This window comes from Podarcis erhardii (assembly GCF_964252035.2).
Source record: "Podarcis erhardii genome assembly, chromosome: 12".
Lineage (NCBI taxonomy): Eukaryota > Metazoa > Chordata > Lepidosauria > Squamata > Lacertidae > Podarcis > Podarcis erhardii.
Window position 1 is genome coordinate 48,007,913 of NC_138513.1, and position 18,446 is coordinate 48,026,358.

General features: G+C 40.7%; 1 protein-coding gene across 1 annotated transcript; it reads right to left on the minus strand.

The window, feature by feature from the left end:
* Positions 1-1,366: 1,366 nt before the first annotated feature.
* Positions 1,367-15,934, minus strand: INHBA (inhibin subunit beta A). The gene is made up of 2 exons (XM_081834829.1): positions 15,172-15,934; positions 1,367-3,246 (listed from the first exon to the last, which is right to left on the minus strand). The coding sequence occupies exons 1-2, from the start codon at positions 15,557-15,559 to the stop codon at positions 2,369-2,371; spliced, it is 1,266 nt and encodes a 421-aa protein (XP_081690955.1). The 5' UTR covers positions 15,560-15,934; the 3' UTR covers positions 1,367-2,368.
* Between the last annotated feature and the right edge of the window lie 2,512 nt (positions 15,935-18,446).

The following is an 18,446-nucleotide window of genomic DNA, read 5'->3' on the forward strand; positions in this document are numbered from 1 at the left end:
CTGAAGTCAATTTGAGTTCTGCCCTTGATATCACTATGTTAGAGATTCCACAACGTCTCCTCAGACACATTCAGCACTGACCAAGGCTTTTGCTCTAAGAATTCTTTTAAATGTGACCATTTTTTAAATGTCATATGCTGAGGCTAGTATGAGTTGATTGGTGAATATGCATAAACACTAGTGATTATTCAACATTTATCAGAAGCCATGAAGAATATGCACACATTGAAAACACATGGAGATTTCACACACTGCCCAGTCAATCTGCGCAATCAACAACGGATTTTGGAAAATGTGTGTTGAACAGACACATTTTGCATATTGCCCAGTTAATATTCACAGCCACCATATATATAAATCTTGTACACTGCCTGTTCACTGTTTCCAAGTGGCGAACGTATCCATTGATAGGACAATGTGCACATTACCCAATTAACTTTGTCTCTTTGTGCACACCCATCTCTCGGAAACAAAGCATGTTGATCAGACAATGTGCAAAATTTCCGGTTCATGCTATCAGTTTGTGCGCATTCTTCACACCCTCAAATGAACGTGCCCAGTCCACAGTCATCGTGCACAATCTCTATTCAGCTCCCTTTAGGTATAATGTGCATATGTTGGGAAGTTATCCAAGAGCTACTAGATACAGCAGTGATAAGGGCAGGAGAAAGGTGCAAAGGTGGATCCAAATTAGACCTTTCTATGTTTATACTGAGATCATATTCCTTTCATATAGAGTAGTGTGGTTTTAAATAAGTTTCCTCCACTGGGAAAAAGACATTTAATATACTGTGCTTGGCACACAAACATTCATTGTTTTTAAGAACATTAAAAGTGTAGCCTGAAGTGCTTAAACTGTATATATACATACATATACAAATATAGATCCCCCTTACAGGAAGTTGTTTTCCAACAGTGTACAGCTGCTGTACATACGAAGGATTCACAACTGAGCTATTGTTGGGCCTGAAATAGAACATGGATTCAAAGCACCCTGGATAGTTTAGGGGTGCTTGAATAGCACAGCCAAATCTAGCCTTCAGGTTTGTGTTCAGGGCAGTGAACAGGCTCACCAGAAACCATCTACACCCTTCTAAATGCAACCAGCCTTGCTGACGACCCTTGAAGCCAGATCCTAACCTATGAATGACACTAGCTAAGAACAGGCTGCTTAGAGACTCACATAAATGTCTTTGGTGTACACATCTATTCTCTTAAAGGTATAAAATAATAATAATTATAATAAAAATAACTATTTTGTGTGCTGTAGCAGTTCTTGTATAGCTCACAATAAGTGCAGCTCTTGACTCCCTTCCACCCCTAACCACATTCCCACCCCACCACCCACCCCACCCCAAAATTACTTGTTAAATAAGGATTAGACAGGTTGAACATTGTTTGTAGTGCAAATAGTAAACAATTTTTTTAAAAAAAACAAAACCTCTTTTTTTCTCTTTTTTACAAAATATAGAAATGTTTGGCTCCAGTAGCTGGACAAACATGTTCCTTTCAAGTATCTCTCATTGAAGAAAAAAAATATTAAACATGTTACTTCCATTTTTTTTAAAGTCTGGGTATTTTTTTCTTTCTTTCTTTCTCTCTCTCTCTCAGGTAAACAGTTTCAAACCAACTTGGTTGCATAGTTCTAATGTCATAAGCACCTTTACGAAATGTAACTTTGTATTTTCTTTCTTTCTTTCTTTATAATTTTTTTAAACTTTTTTTTGCAAAAATAGTGCAGAAGATAAAGGTGAGTACACCTGCGCATTATTGTCCCCTTTTACCAAAATATATACACAAGTGTGCTCTGTGCATGCATATGCCAGAAGAAACCTGCACACACACACGCACACACACACACGCACACTCACTGCGTCCTTGGTAAACGGATGGGAGCAAAAAGTGCCAGTGAATGTAGTGTTCATACACATGGCTTTTCTGGGCATTTTAATACCATTTTGGACTTAGCATCCAAATTGCTGTGTTTTTTAGGCGAGCTGCTGTCAGGGCTTGAATGCATAGGTAATATAGGGAAGGGAAACATACCTCCCCTTGTTGTTGATAAAGTGTGAAAATACTACGTAATAAAATATGGAGCATATAAGGTAGGAAATGCCCTTGCCCGCACCATTTGAATGTTCTTCATCCAAGCCCTGGAGAACAACGCCATTCTTCTTTCCTTTGTCTGTCTCTCCTGTTGTTTTTTGAACACTGAATGCTTCTGTTTTAGAAATGCGACTGTTTTGTTTGGAAAGGCTAGAGCCACTTGGTCTTCCCTCGTACGTTTTTTAATGGTCTTCTTCAAATTGGTAGAAAGGCAGTCCCAAACATGTATGTGAGCATGGGTGTGACACTTGTGCACACACACCTATGAACACCCACACTCTTCCACAATCATGTTCTGGATGTCCTTTTTTATTATATTCTGCCCATCATCATAGTAGAGCATAGACATGGGCCGCAGCTTGGTGGGTACACAACAGGACTTGAGGTTGGAGAAAGGACTGTGGCCTCTCATGCGGTAGTGGTTGATAACAGTGGAGTGGAAAGAGAGCGTTGAACCAGATGTTCCTGCAATATGACTGGGGCAGTCTCCTTCACAGTAGTTGGCGTGGTACCCTGGTGGGGCAATGATCCAGTCATTCCAGCCAATGTCTTTGAAGCTAACAAAGAAGTGCTTCTTGCAGCAGATGTTGACTTTGCCATCGCACTCAAGACCCCGCCTCCGCCGTCTGTGCTGGCGATCCTCTGAATGTCTGGCAAGCATCATCAGGAAAGGCCTGTGTGATTGTTCCTTCTCCTCTTCTCCCGTGCTTTCACTACCTTCCCTCCCTTCTACATCTTCTTCCTTTTTTTTCCTCTTTCCCAACAGCACCAGGCTGGCTCCAGTTTCTTGGCACTGATCACAAGCGATCCGCACATCCAGGGAATTCTTTCCTTGATCCAGGAGGTGCTGGACGCTGCTGGAGACTGGGAAAATGTGCCAGGTACTTTTGCGAGTGTCCACTGCTTTTTCAGAGATGAGGATTTCACCTTTTTCTCCCTTCAAACCTCCATCCTCGTCCACCCCTTGGGAGTTGCGTTTTAGCAGCAGTCTCTGCTGCTGATATAGGCGGATGGTCACTTTTGTCCTGCTTCGATTTGCTTTAGAGACTTTGAGAAACAGCCACACATCAGCTTGAGCCACTACTGATAGCTCGCTGCCTTCCTTGGAAATTTCAAAGTGCAGCATTTTCTTGGCAGGACCTACAATGAGAAAGATACAGAGATGGAGAAAACTAATTAGCAATGACAGAATAATTTCTATTCTGAAATTTAAATGACACTGTGATGCTCTAACATTGCCTATGCTAAAACAGTAGGTTTGATTTTTCTGCTCCCCCCCCCCTTGCTGTCATTGGCATTGGGTATATATATAGGGGGCCAGTAAGACAAGACACTGAGCTTGGGAAAAGCACCTAGCTATGCATAATTCAACACACCATTTGCAAGCCCTTACATGCACAACATTTTATTTCACCCTTCCTTCTGGGTCATAGATTGATGTCATGCAGATCTTGGCCTAGGCCAAGGAAATCCTTAAATATGTAGGTGGATTTTTTCGCACACCTAGTACCTAAGTCACGCAGTGACCAGCATTCTAAGAGTGCTTTCAGGTAAGAAGTGCACAGCTGAATGCACAGGAATTTTCATGTTCAGCTAAAACAATAGGATCATCACGTTTAACTATATATTTATCAGTTTGCATGCACGGTTCCAGTTCCACTCGTGAATCTTTGCTTCACAAATTTATTTATGGGTGTGACAATCTTATATCATATGCATTTCTTTAACTGTTTGGTAATCTCACAAGTGCAGTACTAAGATAAAGATTCAAGAGTAATGGAGCTAGAGGACACCATTGTTTCAAACTTCAGTTCATTGCAACTGTGTCCCCCAGAGAACTGGAAATCCCCACTCTTATTCTGGAAGGCATGTTATTATGGACTTCTTGGAGCAAGCATAAAACACTCTTGACAATATTAGTATTGACTAATTTATGCCAAAACCAGTTTTGTCAACTGACTCAAAAGCTACAGCCAAGTCAACAAAAGCAATATATAAATGTTTAGTAGTAGGCTTTCTATTTTTTTTTTTTAATAAATATTTATTGAGATTTTTCATAACAAAACAAAATCAAAGAGAGTACACCAATAACAACAATCAAACCAGAAATCAGAAAAACAAACAAAGTCAAAAACAGCACAACATAAAAAAAGAAGAATAAAAAGAAAATTATTACTTGCATTTACTATCTCTACAACACGCTTTCCTGACTTCCTCGCATCTCCCTTTTCTGTGTTCTCCTTTACACAATCAATTTTAGCAATTTCCTACCCTCTTTCCAGTCTTGTTTAATATTGTATATTTCAACCTATTATAGTAGTAGGCTTTCTAATACACCAGTGGGCAAGCTAATATGTTGGTCAGTTTGCTTGGGGCAGATAGCATGATTAAGACCTTGCCATTTCCCCAACTGACTGTAGTCCAAAGGATAAGATCAGTGGCGTAGCGTGGGGGGTGCAGGGGGGGCCGGCTGCACCGGGCGCAACATCTGGGGGTTAGCGTTAGGGGGCGCAAATCCACGGGTTAGGGGGCGCAAATCCACGGGTTAGGGGGCGCAAATCCATGGGTTAGGGGGCGCAAATTACTTGCCTTGCCCCGGGTGCTGACAACCCACGCTACGCCACTGGATAAGATACAGCCAAAGCCCCAAATGTCATCATGATGTAATGTGTGTCCCACACATTATATTTTGTATGAATCAGATCACTGCACACAAAATTCCCTCCAAACCCTGAAGCTAGTTTATTGTTATTCATAATTTATTTATAGATTTTATAGCCTGGTCTCTCCCCCCCCCCCCATATACCTCTAAAATAGATCCAAGAGATATGCAGTTGGGTGGTAAAAAGAACAAGATAGAATCTAGAATCAGAAGTACCAAATCAATGGCTTAAAAACATTGAAACAAATGAGTCTTCAAGGCACTTCTGAAGGCCTGCACTGATGGGGTTTTTCATAGTTTCATAGGATGGGAGTTTCACAGCCATGGGGCCACCCCCCCCTCCCCACCCTATCCATTGTGTGCTTCAACCTCATAAACCAAACTTGTGGACACTTGAGGAGGGTCTCGGTAGTTAATCTTAAAAAACAAACAGGAAGATGGCCCTTGAGATAAGCCAGCTACAAACTATTTAGGCTTTCCAAGTTTACACAAGCACCTAGACTTAAGCTCAGAAATACACTAGTAACCAGTGCAACTGGTGCAAATTGGTATCATGTGCTTGGAATTCCTGGCCCTCATTCATGCAGCTTCATTTTGCACCAACTGAGGTATCCAAACCATCTTCGAAGTCAATCCCATGCAGAGTAGTCAAGTTTAGGTGTAACTAGTCCATGGGTAACCACAACTAGGTTTGACTGATATAAGGTCACAGGTTCTATTCTAGCTTTAGGTAGTATAAAACTCTCCTTGGCATTAGCTCCACCTGCAATTCCCCATTAGTATCAGATCCAGCAGACTACAAACTTGGTCTTTACTGGAGGAATGCATTCCAACCCACAGTTGGCAATGTATTTCCAGCCCCATCAGATGGCTTCCTAATTTGCAGCACCTCCATCTTATCAGGATTCAGTTTAAGCTTATTCAGCTGCATCCATCCCAAAACTGCTCCAGCTCCCAGACACCTGTCCAGAATTTCCACTGCCTGCCTGGGAAGGCTGTTTGCCAGAGGAAAGAAATGACAGACCTGTGTTTTTATGTGCATATTAATTACAATGCAACCCGTATCTCCTGGTGACTTTTCTCAGCCACTTAATGTAGAAGTATGAATTTACCTTCTCAGTTTGGTCTCAGTTGTTTAGAAAAATGAGGATGGAAATTATAAGGCAACAAAATAGCATCTAATACACTTAAAAACAGTTCAAGGTTTCAAATTATAACAGTCTTTTTTCCAAATAGAAGTAATTCTCTTTTCTACTGTGATGGTAGAGTTTACCCTTTTATGTATGTTTCTTAAATTTGCCAATGGAAAAACTATTCAGTGTAAAAACGCCTTGCTACTTAAATTTTGTAATTATTCACGTCTGTTTTAAGTTGTTCCATTTTGCACTGTAAGCAAATACCCCCCCCCCCCAAAATGAGGTAAGCTGTTGGTTTTTCAGTAGCTTGCTTTGGGGTTGTGTTTACAGGCGTTTTCTATCTTTGTTGGGAACCTTTGGCCTGCCAGATGTGTCTTAACTGCAGCTCCCACAAGGCCCAGCAAGCATGACCCATTGTTAGGGCGATGTAAGTTTTAGTTCAGCAACATCTGGAGGGCTAAAGGTTCCCCACACTTGAACTATCTATATTTGTTTCTGAAATCTTTTTTTTGTTTTAATCTATTATTGGATTATCTTGGTTTGCTTTTCTTAGTTGTATCGTAATGGACAATAATGGCAAACATTAAACATCAAACTGACTGGTTAATAAATACACACACACCTGCATGTGCATACACTATGTAAATAGTGCAAATGCATTCAAAGGCACCCTCCTCTTCGCTCCTTATCTCATCCTGCAGGTGACAATGAAATGTGTGTGATTTATAATATAGTTTCTTATGGAGGTGTTGAGAAATGGCTAGTTCAAAACACTTGGCCAGGAATGGCCCATTCTGAATGCAGCATGTTATCTGTACCCTTAACTAAACATTTATTGCAGATCCTTTGCAAGGACTGTCAGTGTCATACAGCCACACACCAGAGGGCAAGTTTATTCTTACAATGGTGATGTTGTCCCCAAGTTCAGCCCTTAATCTTCTTTCTCATAGGGCTAAATGGTAGCTTAGTCACAATGTATGTCCAATTCCTCATGATCATTGTGTGTTGGAAGCCACCCAGAGTGGCTGGGGCAACCCAGCCAGATGGGCAGGGTATCATAATAAAATTATTATTATTATTAGGGAAGGTGGATGAATTCTGTGTGGATTGCATTTTAATATGACTTTACCTAATACACACTTCCCAGGACAATAAGCAAACCAAAGCAAACCAAATTCACACTTCTCCAACCAAAAATGTTTACAAAAAAAGAATTTATTAGGGGAGAGCCTGGATAAAAATGCTTATATTAGTGAAAATGCAAACACAATTATAGTGGGAGAAATTGCTTGCATTAATGTGTATATGAGCAAAAAAATGCATATAAAATGTATATATTTGCAGACATATGCACTAACAGAATGATATTTTTGTGAAAATAATAATAATATAATATAATATAATATAATATAATATAATATAATATAATATAATATAATATAATATAATAATATAAATGTCAGATTGATGTGAAAATGGAGCAAACTGAACTTAAGAGTGGAAAAATGAGAAGCTGCAAGAAACTGAAATGGACAGTTGCCCACTTCTCATAAGTAAACCTTCCTCCTGCCCTGGATGACTCTGATTTTATTAGGGAATAGATTTTCACTTTCCCAACACTGTTGTCAACCACAACCCATGGATCCCATCGGATTCAATGGGAGCAAGTGATAGGCAGGTCCCATTCTCCATCTACAAGATCCCACTCTGAGTGGCATTCCTAATCATGCTAGAGTTTGACAAAGAAAAAAATAACATTGGAAACCCACTATGCACACTCGGTTTCCATGCCACCTGCTGCTTGATAATGCCAATACGCTAGTGTTTGGTGTGACATAAACATTTCTGATCTTACACAGACATTTGACTTATCTCATATTCCTGGGAGCTAAACTCCATTAGCATGCATGGTTCTGAAGATGCATGATATAAAAGCATGTATGGTAGACTCAAAGAACTTCTAGGCATGATCAGTTAGTTAATATGTATAATTTCTTGTACGGGGTTATAGGAGTTATTATACACCCCAAAACTTGAATGATTCTACCAACATTTAAACATCCTCTGCCCTAAAACTGATTAAAATATTAAGCAACAGCTCGCCAACGGGGAAGCTAAAAGCACAATGGCAAAGTAAACCTGAGAAGAGGCTGCTGGATCAGGCCAAGGCCCATCTAGGCCAGCATCCCGTTCCCACAGTGGTCAACCTGTGAGAAAGCAGGGAGCAGAATATGAACACATGACCATCTCTCCCCTTTGTTGAGGTTCCAGCAGCTGATACAATGGTACCTCGGGTTACAGACGCTTCAGGTTACAGACTCCGCTAACCCAGAAATAGTACCTCGGGTTAAGAACTTTGCTTCAGGATGAGCGGGAGGCCCCATTAGCTAAAGTGGTACCTCAGGTTAAGAACAGTTTCAGGTTAAGAACGGACCTCCGGAACGAATTAAGTACTTAACCCGAGGTACCACTGTATTTGGAAGGCAGAGCAGAGCCATCGTTAAAGAACTTGAAACTAGGTCTGAAAGATAGTTTGTGCTTTTTACGGTTTCTCATTAACCATAAATTCTGTCTTCAGAAAGCAGCTGCATAACGGCCCATTCTCCCCATCTTGTCCTATCCTGAAGTGCCTAAGAGTTCTCTCATCCTTCCAGACAAGCTACCTAAATATTGTTCTCGTTCCTTCTTTCATCTTGCAAAAGAAAGGCAAACGCTTAAGTCTTGGTTGTGGTTCATTTTACAGGAGACAGGAGACTGCAGCAGGGAAGTGGAATGAGCATGTCCACATAATTGCATCACAGCAGCAACAACAAAAGCTGTTGGCTGTGACCTTTTATGCTGCTTACACAAGAGATTCACATGACACTTCCATCACTACCAGAGATGGCTTTGGGGCCCAAGCTAAACAAGTTCCTCTTATTTAAGTCTGTCTGTCTGTCTGGGATCTAGAGCAGTCCTTCTGCAAATGAAAGCATTATTTTCATTTGCAGGCAGACTAGTAAGTCAATGAAGGCTCTCACTCATGGAAGCAGAAGGGGAGGGATTTTTGTCAGTCTTCTCCTTCCTCCTGCAGCTTCCTGCACCCACCTTCCATACTGTTCCTGGATGGGTCCTTCAGCTGTCCACTGGCAAAACTCCACTCAACAAATCTCTAGTTCCAACCCGGTGAAGTTAATGAGACTAACAGCACAGCAATCTGCATGTTCACTTGGAAGCAAGGTTCCACTGGTCCCAGACTGTGAGTGCCCAGCGGCACTCGCGCAATGCTGGGCTCCAGGTTTGGCCTCCACCCGCTGCCTTGCCTCCATTGTTTCTCTGCCACCACCATGGCAACTGAGGTTTCCAGTAACGACAGCCTTATTGGAAGACTATCGTGAGCTCACTGTAGTGAATAAAAAGAGTTGAAATGGCTTTTAAACGGGTTGGAATTGCCCCTATATTAGTCAATGCAGATCTCCATTGCTTCAGCACCACCCATCTCCGCTTTGAATGTGTGGACACACATCCAGAATAAAAACATTTACAAACTTGTGTGTGCGCGTGCCAACTTCACACGGAGGCTGGTTTAACATTGTTGCACAGATAGATAGAAGATGTGTGAGCCTTAATCCACAGTTACACACCCAATCGTGCGTATGCTAATGCATTTATTTAGAGCCCCATTTCTTGGTGGACGTGCCCAAGGATTAAGGCGTACTGGGAAATGATTTATAATGAACTGAAAAAGGTATTTAAGTATACCTTCTTGAAGAAACCAGAGGCCTTTCTCCTGGGTATGGTCGGCCAACTGGTGTCAAAGAAGGACAGAACTTTTTTTATGTATGCTACAGCAGCAGCAAGAATACTCATCGCAAAGCACTGGAAGACGCAAGATCTACCCACCCTGGAAGATTGGCAGATGCAAGTAATAGACTATATGGAATTGGCAGAAATGACCTGCAGAATCCAAGATCAAGGAGAAGAGCAGGTGGAAGAGGATTGGAGGAAGTTTAAAGTCTACCTACAAAAACATTGTAAAATATATGAATGTTGAGAACATTGAAAATGAAACGAAGGGGTTCTAGTGATTAAGATAAATAAGAGTACAAAGGGAGGGATAAAGGACGAAAATGAATAACGAATGATCTTGCTGAATTAATTTTTAAGTGGAATACAAGAAAGGGAGGCGGGTGGAAGTAAGGGAAATAAGGTTTTGAAGGTTACAAATCTGAAAGAGAGTTTTTTATGCTAAATTTGTTTGTTTATTTATGTGGGGTTTTTTCCCTCTTTTGTTTTTCTTTGTGATATCTGTGGATTTTTTGTTGGTGTGTCAACTTTTTTTCTTTGTAAAACTTAATAAAATATTATATATATATATATTTAGAGCCCCATTTCTTCTCAAAGGTGGTCTGCTAGTTCCTGCCATACCTCTGTCTGTTTCCCAGTCTCTCATGCTGCCTTTGTCTACCCATTTTCCTTCAGTGGCTGCTACTGCTGCCTCACCCTTGACACACAAGCATAATAGCATCACAGCAATATCACAGGGTGATGATCACCCACAGTGAAATTTTCCCTTCTTAATGTGCTGGGGCTTTCTCAAGATCTGGAAGTTGAAGAAAGCAGCAGGGCCCAAGAAGCAGCAGTAGACATGTGAAGTTAACATCCTACCACATCCAAATCTGCAATGCAACAAGGAAGGTCGTGTGACTCTGGGGCCAAGCCTCAGACACTTAGAAGCATAGGAGAAAGACTGCGTGGAGGGTGGCAGCAATAGCAGCAGTACTGGTTTTATCTCTGCTTCCTGCAGCTCAGGTGTTTGTTCTGCCTTCGGAGAAGCCAACTGAGGATGGTGGGAGAGGGCAACAGGACACAGAAGAATGACCTCTAGCCTTGACCTCTAGTCAGGATCACAATTGCCCTGTCATAAGCTAACAGTTTAGATGAACTGAGTACGCCATGCTAGCGATGGCGGATGGCTGAAGGAATCACCTGGTTTTAAAAACAAAAACATAGTCTTTGTTTTGGAGCTGCCAAGTTCACTAGAGGGAAACACCTCCCCAGTCTATATGCAGGCATTGAAGTAGATGTCAAGAGTGAGGCAAAACTCCTAAATGCCTCTCTCCCACAAGTAAAAAAAATGCTCTTGGCCTTTTCAAGCGATTCCAAGCACCCACCATTTCCTATGTATCCCTGCAATGACATGCTCCCATCTATGTGGACTCAAAGACATGCACATAGGCTCTCACGGGCATGCCCTGGCACATTCCTTCTAGGGGAACTTCGTACTTGCAGGCTACCCTCCCACGGCCCCATTCACCAATGCATTTCCTATCTCTCTCAGATTTAAAAAGTTTCAAAGGGGAAGCAACTGGTTTCCAATTATATTTCAATTAAGTAGATTCACAACTGGGTGCCAATTAAATTTCTTTCAAGCAGATTCACTGGAAGTGGATTTATTCCTTGCAGCAAAAGAAAATAAATTTGGTGTTCAAAAGATTCCAGGTTGGAGGACCATTTTAGAAACGTAATAATGACAACAACAGCAACCAGCCAGCCCAGCCTATAAATCATAAATACATTTCTCAGTGTCTTGTCAAAAACACACTACTGTGACCTTAATAAATATCTTATATTTTAGTCTCTGGGCCTGTTAACTTTATCTTCTCTCTCTCTTTTTCTTTGCTCTGTTTCATTATATCACATTCTCCCTGAAGTTCACTATTCTGGTGCTTTTTATGCTTTGTGCGGGAAATAAGATTGTCAGATGAGCTACAGAGAAGCACCAGAGTCTTTATGCTGCAGAGCCAATTGGGTAAAAGAAATTTATAGGTAGCATGAAGTTGATGGGGAAAAGCCTTTGGAGTATGCCCTCTAGTGGCTATTTGATTTTCTATTCAGAATTTTAAAAAATTGAACCCCCAGAAAAACAGATCATTTTAAAAATGAATGAAACCTTCGTTCTAAAGACTTAAATTAACTATTCTCTTTCTCCCACTTCCAGTACTTTTCATTTAATTCATTTAAAAGATGTATCTACTCCCCCCCCCCTTTTGCTACCAAATCTTAAAAGAGCAAAAAAGATATGTAACACAGACTGCAGTCCTGTTTATTTTTACTGGGTTTCAGGTACTACTAAAATGAATGGAACTTATTTCTGAGAAACCCTGCTCAGCTTCAGGCTATAACTGATAAAAGCCTGGATCACAATTTCTATTAATTCTTGTCTAACCACTGATCACAGTCACTGGAATGTCAATGTCACCTACTCCGAGCAACCCCATTGGCAGATGTAGGTGGTGACTGGACTGCTAACAATGGCTAAACAGTGGCCAACAAAATTAATTTATAATTGGCTGCTGTATCAACAAACTATTATTGATTATTTTCAGCAAATAGTATTTATTCTTTTCCCCAAAATGCCAAAGTTATGCCTCTGATTTAGTTAACTTACTGCATAACTGATGCAGAAATGTTGTTTTGCCTTACTAATGAAATTTTATTTTAAAAATTCAACTCTTTTTTGTTAACTGTGTTATTATAAACATTACAACTTGAATATCTCACTAGAACCCATTTTCCCTGGCACAGTCCAAAGAGGAAAATTGAAAGCTGTACACATGTGCCTGTCGTTTGTCAGATTTGTATATGGCATCTTGGAAGATACCTAAATATAAGAGATGAAATTATTCTTCTAATATCAGTAGTGCAACAGCTGCATACTTCCTGGGAGTGATGAGACAGTTAAATCAGAGCACTTTAGACTACTTCTATTTTCATCGGTTGACAAAACTTTAGAACATGTTGCCATTCACTTCCATTGATTCTCTACTGCCTCCCTTTCAGACAATGGTTGCTTGAGGAACCGCGACATGAGTAAAATGCTACTGAGGAATAGTATTTCCCACAGTATACCATTCAACTCAAACACAGTTGGAACACACCACAGATTTGGTTTTGACCACTCATGATCCCCAACAGATCCCTGCCTTTGCAGACCTCTTTCTTGACATTAGGCGGATGGCTAGATTTTCCTGTCACTTCCACAGGAGTGATCAGAAGACACCAGCACTATTTTAGTATTCGACACCCACCCTCAGGAAGGGAAAGCATTTAAGAAGGTTAATACTTGTAAGGAATATAAGAACTGTGGATAGTGGCTGAGAAAAAGACTGAATAGTTGACCTAGTTATGGAATAATATGCAACCAGCAATCATGACCTCGAGATACTGGCTTAAGCCCATATGGGCCACTGTATGACCAAATCACTGAATAGTAGTCTAGGTTTTATGTAAAATTCTTTTTTCCAGCAAGTCCCACAACATCTCCCTTAGCATTAATATCTCAGTGTTTCAAAGAAATCGGCAGGGAGAATGAGATGAGAAGGAAAAATATAATTTAGATATTTTGTGAAACATACACAGATAAATGCTTCCAGCGGGGCTGGAGCAGATATATAAATGGGGCAGAAATGCCCAAAATATACTGACCCCTGGTGTGCTCTACTGGCAGCAGGAAGAGTGTGAAATTAAGGTAGTTGCCAATACCAATGCTTCCTCAAAATACAAGCTGGAGTAGTTTGACTGTTTGGTAGCTTGCAGATGGGGGGGGATGAGTAGCTGGACTATTGGACACTTTCTGGGCAATGGCACAGCTAATATTAATCATGTGACTCTGTAAGCCAATTGGAGTGGGTGTCGCTGTTAAAGCATGTCACTGTTGCCTTTGGAGCCTGGTTTAAGCAGATACAGTGCAAACTACTGGAACTCACACAGTGCCTCAAAACCACAGTTCATTCCATGTGTCTTTCCCCTCAGCCTGGTGCTGCGGTAAACTGGATGCAAAATCTGTCCATCAGATGGGCTAGCAATTTCTTTGCTTCTGAATGTTCACTCCTTAATTGAGTACCTCCACATGATCACAGGCACTGAGACATTCTACTCATCTTTTGAAAAGGAGAGTGTGCTTTTCATCATCATCATCATCATCATCATCATCATTATTCCCTACCAGACAAACAACTGGTATGATAAGATTTACAAGGACACCAACCACCAGGGCTTCTTGTATAGTTGGAACTCATGCAGCTAGCAGCAGGAATATCTGCTCTTAAAACCACGCATGATTCTCTGCATGTCTTTTTATGCAAACAGAACATCTGAGTCAACAGGTTTTCAGGACTGGAAACTCTGAGAGCTGTCTTAATTGTTTATATTGCTGCAGCAAACTTTTAAACAAAAATGCTCAGTGTGCCTGTGCATACTTTGCCTACCATATGCTGTACCAAGCAAAACAATGACATTCCTTGCGAGCTGTCTTGGCAACAGGGGGGAAATGCTTTAACTAGACAATACAATTAATTTCTGGAAAGTTTTCAGTAGCCGTTTTAAACCTATGTGGATTAAATAACTATTGGCATAGACAGGTAAATCTGAATATGCACACACACACATGCAGAAACACACATACATGTTAAGTACCAGAGTTAACATTTAGCATAATACACATATAGAAAGCATCAGGCACATGCATACGCTTACTATTTAATGGTGAAGTAAGTAATTCTCTATGTACCCTGTCATAGGTATGATCAGAGAATCAATATGACAATGCCTGTTCTTTTAAAAATGCACCTTATCAATGTTGCATTCTTTGGCAAGGAGCTCTTAGAAATACCATATTTCCTCCCCTACCCTTTTCCCCCAGTGTGCAAATGTCAGCTTTACAATTTGGTTCGTCCACAACTATTTGTCCCAGTTAATATTGAGGTTTTCTGACAGTAGCTGTTAACACTGTTGCTGCCCTGAATATTTGCTGTTGATTGAGTACCATTAAACATACATATTCTCAAATTCACAGGTTTTACAGTGAGTGGGTTTGAAAACTGATTTTAGCTGTCTTCCTTTGCCCAGAGTATTTCACAGTGCCTGCCCTATTTGTCTGTTCCTGTCTCTGTTTTTCATTTTCAATCATCACCCTCAATAGTCTACTGTTTATCTGTTCTTTTCACAAATGTACCAGGGAGACAAACCCACTTACTCAAAATTTCAGCCTAGGAGTGGTATATAGTTCCCTACTCGCTGGCTGGCTGCATTTCATAAGTGTAATCAATGCATCTGAAACCAAGGCTAAATTCTAGAGACCCAAATCCCTTCATGCTTTCACTCTCTCCCTTCTCTCAACCTGTAACCTCACAAAGAGTATTACTGTTGCAAAGAAAAGCAAAGTTAATTGCAATTCTGACTGAGACCTATTCAAGTGGAGTTCCCACCCCCTGCCACAGCACCCACCTGATTCTGCAAACGTTATGATCTCTGAAGTTTGCTCCACAAGTTCATTCATTTCTGTTTTTCTTCCAATGTCATCCTCTATTTCCACAAAGCCATCCTCTCTCACTTTTCCCACATGGAGTTTCTTGATGGCGTTAAAAAGTGCAGCTTTGGGCACCGACTGAGTGATGTTGGGTCTGTCCCTCAAATGCAGCATGTTCAGAATGTGCTTCTTCACTGCTTCCACCATCTCAGGCTGAGAGCTGGGCACATCCTTTGAGAGCGTGGCAAGGGCACATGATGGACAATCGGTGACTGAACTGTGCCCCTCAGATCCTGGGGTCGGGGAACTCCTCACTGTAATCCAGCAAAGCACCAACAAAAATCCTCTCTTCTGAAGCAAAGGCATCCTGGCAGCAAAAGTTGTTGTGATTCCTTTTTAAAAGGCACTGCTTTTCTTCTCCCACCACCACTTCACACACAGTTTGCTTGTGTCTGTCCCCCTCCCTTCCTTCTTCTTCTTCTTCTTCCTTTCTTCCTCTTCAGCAAATTCTCTGGAACAAGAACAAAAAGTTTTCTGTGAAGTTTTGTTTGCAGGTTCCCTCTCTGAATTCAGTAAGTGCTATAGATGTTTGTGACTGTCAGTGAGAGGAGTTCTGACTCTGTCTCAGAGTGGGAGAGAGAAACACTGAGAAGAGAGAGAGAGAGAGAGAATGAGAAAGAGAGAGGGAGAGAGAGAGGAGGACGGATTGGCCTAAAGTGAGTGAGTGAATGAGAGAGGGAGGGAGTTTTGTCTGTGAGTAAAAGCTATGATTAGGAAGGGGGAGGATCAGCACATATTCTGACAGGCTGCCTTCCTTATGCTCACTGCACTCTGGCACACACACCTCTCCCTTATATGTGTTTTCTGCCTGACCCTCCTCTACTTTTCAATCTCTTTTCTTTTTCTTGTCTCACATTTGTCCTGTGGTTTCCCTTCCTCTCCTTTCCTTGCAGCCTCGACAGATTTTGCTTTTCTTTCTGTTCTCATCTTCTTCAAAGTACTTCAGGTTAACAGAACAGGGTGAGAATGGAAGGAAAAGGTGAAGGCAGAGACCTTTAAAACGCCTTCCGGTGAGTTATGGACTCTGCCAGAACAGGATTCCAAGGAAGTGCTAGGGAATTTGTGACCTGAGCAGCAGGAGAACGTTAGAGGAAAGATCTTACTGTATTCTGAATGGAGCAGATAACAGAACCCGCTTGTCCAGACCTTTTTAGATGCTGTTGAATTATCAACACTGGCAAGGAATCTGAAGAGGGCAAAACAAAACTTTTGTTTGGGTCCTTATAATATGCTCTGTATTTCCAAGCTGCTGAAAACAGAGAGGCACTGAAAGGCCCAAGCAGAACCTATTTGTGTTCTGCTCTCAAGTTCTGTGTCACAGTTTTTTGCAAAGGTCGCCAGTGAATACATTGTGAATTAGACAGCCCTGCCAAATCTATGCACTACTGCCAAACCTGAAAGTCCCTTTTCAGTTGTAGCAACCTGAGGCTAATCCATGATTATTGCTGCAGAGAATTTTGACTCAGTAAAAGATGAATAAAAGGTTAGTAAGGTCCCAAACCTCAGCCTTCTGAAAGGCTCTTGATTTAGTGGAAGGTGCATTTTGCAGTAGCATTTACTGCAAGTCTGTGGTTTGTATTTTTTTAAAAGAAAATTGTTATACCCCCCTAAAGAAAATGGACTACCATTAATTTCTTTTGCTGTGTGTTTATTTAAAGAGGGTGATACTCTTGTCTGGTATTCCAAAATCGTCGTCATGCTTTGCTCAAATAAGAAACTGGATTTAGGGCCTCCAAGTTGTTTTTCTTCCATTCAATATGTGCTATCTTAATGTGAGTTTTAAGTTCATTCAGCCATAAACCACATTGTTCTACCCCAACACTTTAGAGTTTCTTATATGATACCTAAGCATCTCAGTTTATTGGAAGGAGGGTAATTACAGTACACTAGGAGAAGCTATTCATGACTGTTTCGGCTAGAGGAGTTGGTGAAGAAATCGGAACAAAATATATTTTCCCCCTGTACAGTATGGAAATAATTTGAATAAGCCGGATAGGTTTTGCAAACGTTCCATCTTATACATTTGTTTCCTTTTGCTTTTTGAAATATGGATGCTTTCTAGCAGTGAATGAAAGCAAAGGATGTTCCTTTGCATATCCTGCTTAGACCCCCCCCCCCACCAAAAAAGTTTTGATGCTCCTGAGTTTTGCTTCTGCTGTGCTTAATATGCTTCATTTGCTTTAGAAACCATAGCTGCATTTCATCTTAAGGAAATATATTTGAAATGCAAGCTGCACAAGCTGTACCATCAATGAACGTCTAATAGTCCTAATTAGTTTTAATTCATATATATGTCAAAACCGAGCCCAACATAAGACTAAATGTTTGAGCGTCTTTCAAAGGAGACTGAAGTAACATTTGTAGTTAAAATGTTGAACAAATATTTTATATACAGGTGTGCATGGCTATGCTGTTGAGAGGAAGTGTGGGAGCTCGCACCATTTTATACATATAGCAAATATTGCTTACATAATTCACCCAACAAACTCTTAACAAATGCTTGCATTTTAAGGTAGAATACTTCACACAACTTTAAATATAAGGTCATACTGTATATGAACTGTCCAAAGAAAATGTACAAAGTTGCAAAAGAGAGAAGATTTAGACTTTACCTTTCTGAGTCTAAATTTCCTCACAGATCTTTCTCATGGGAAGTTTAAGCAGACTTCAAGTTCTTCCACTGGAATTCAGGCCACAAAGCTTTATACTGTACTTCCCCTGTGTGCATTTACACATTCACACCAGTCAATACTGTGGGGTGGAGCATTGCTCTGGATTGGTTATTCCCTTATTACAGCAACATATGAGTGGTTTTTTCCTGTGTGAGGCATAACTTTTGACAATGATCTCATGGAAAGTCCTTTTCTCCTAGTATGACACAAAGCAAAGGTATATTCATCTAAGGCTGAAATCTTGGACACATTTACTTGGTACATATATGAAGAGATAGAATGTGTGTGTATGTCTTTCCAGATTCCTATTTAATACAGGTTTTTTTTTTTTTAAAAAAAAAAAACACAATCCAGCTCTCTGTCCATTCATATCTCCTTTTCATCTGACTTTATTTGGTAGTAGCATCAAACCAGTCACCAAAATGATTCAGGAAGAATTTTGCGCAATAACCTACAAGTAAAACGTATCTGGTGATTCTGTCTGGAAAATGTGAAATTAGGAAAAGTCAGGAAAAATTATT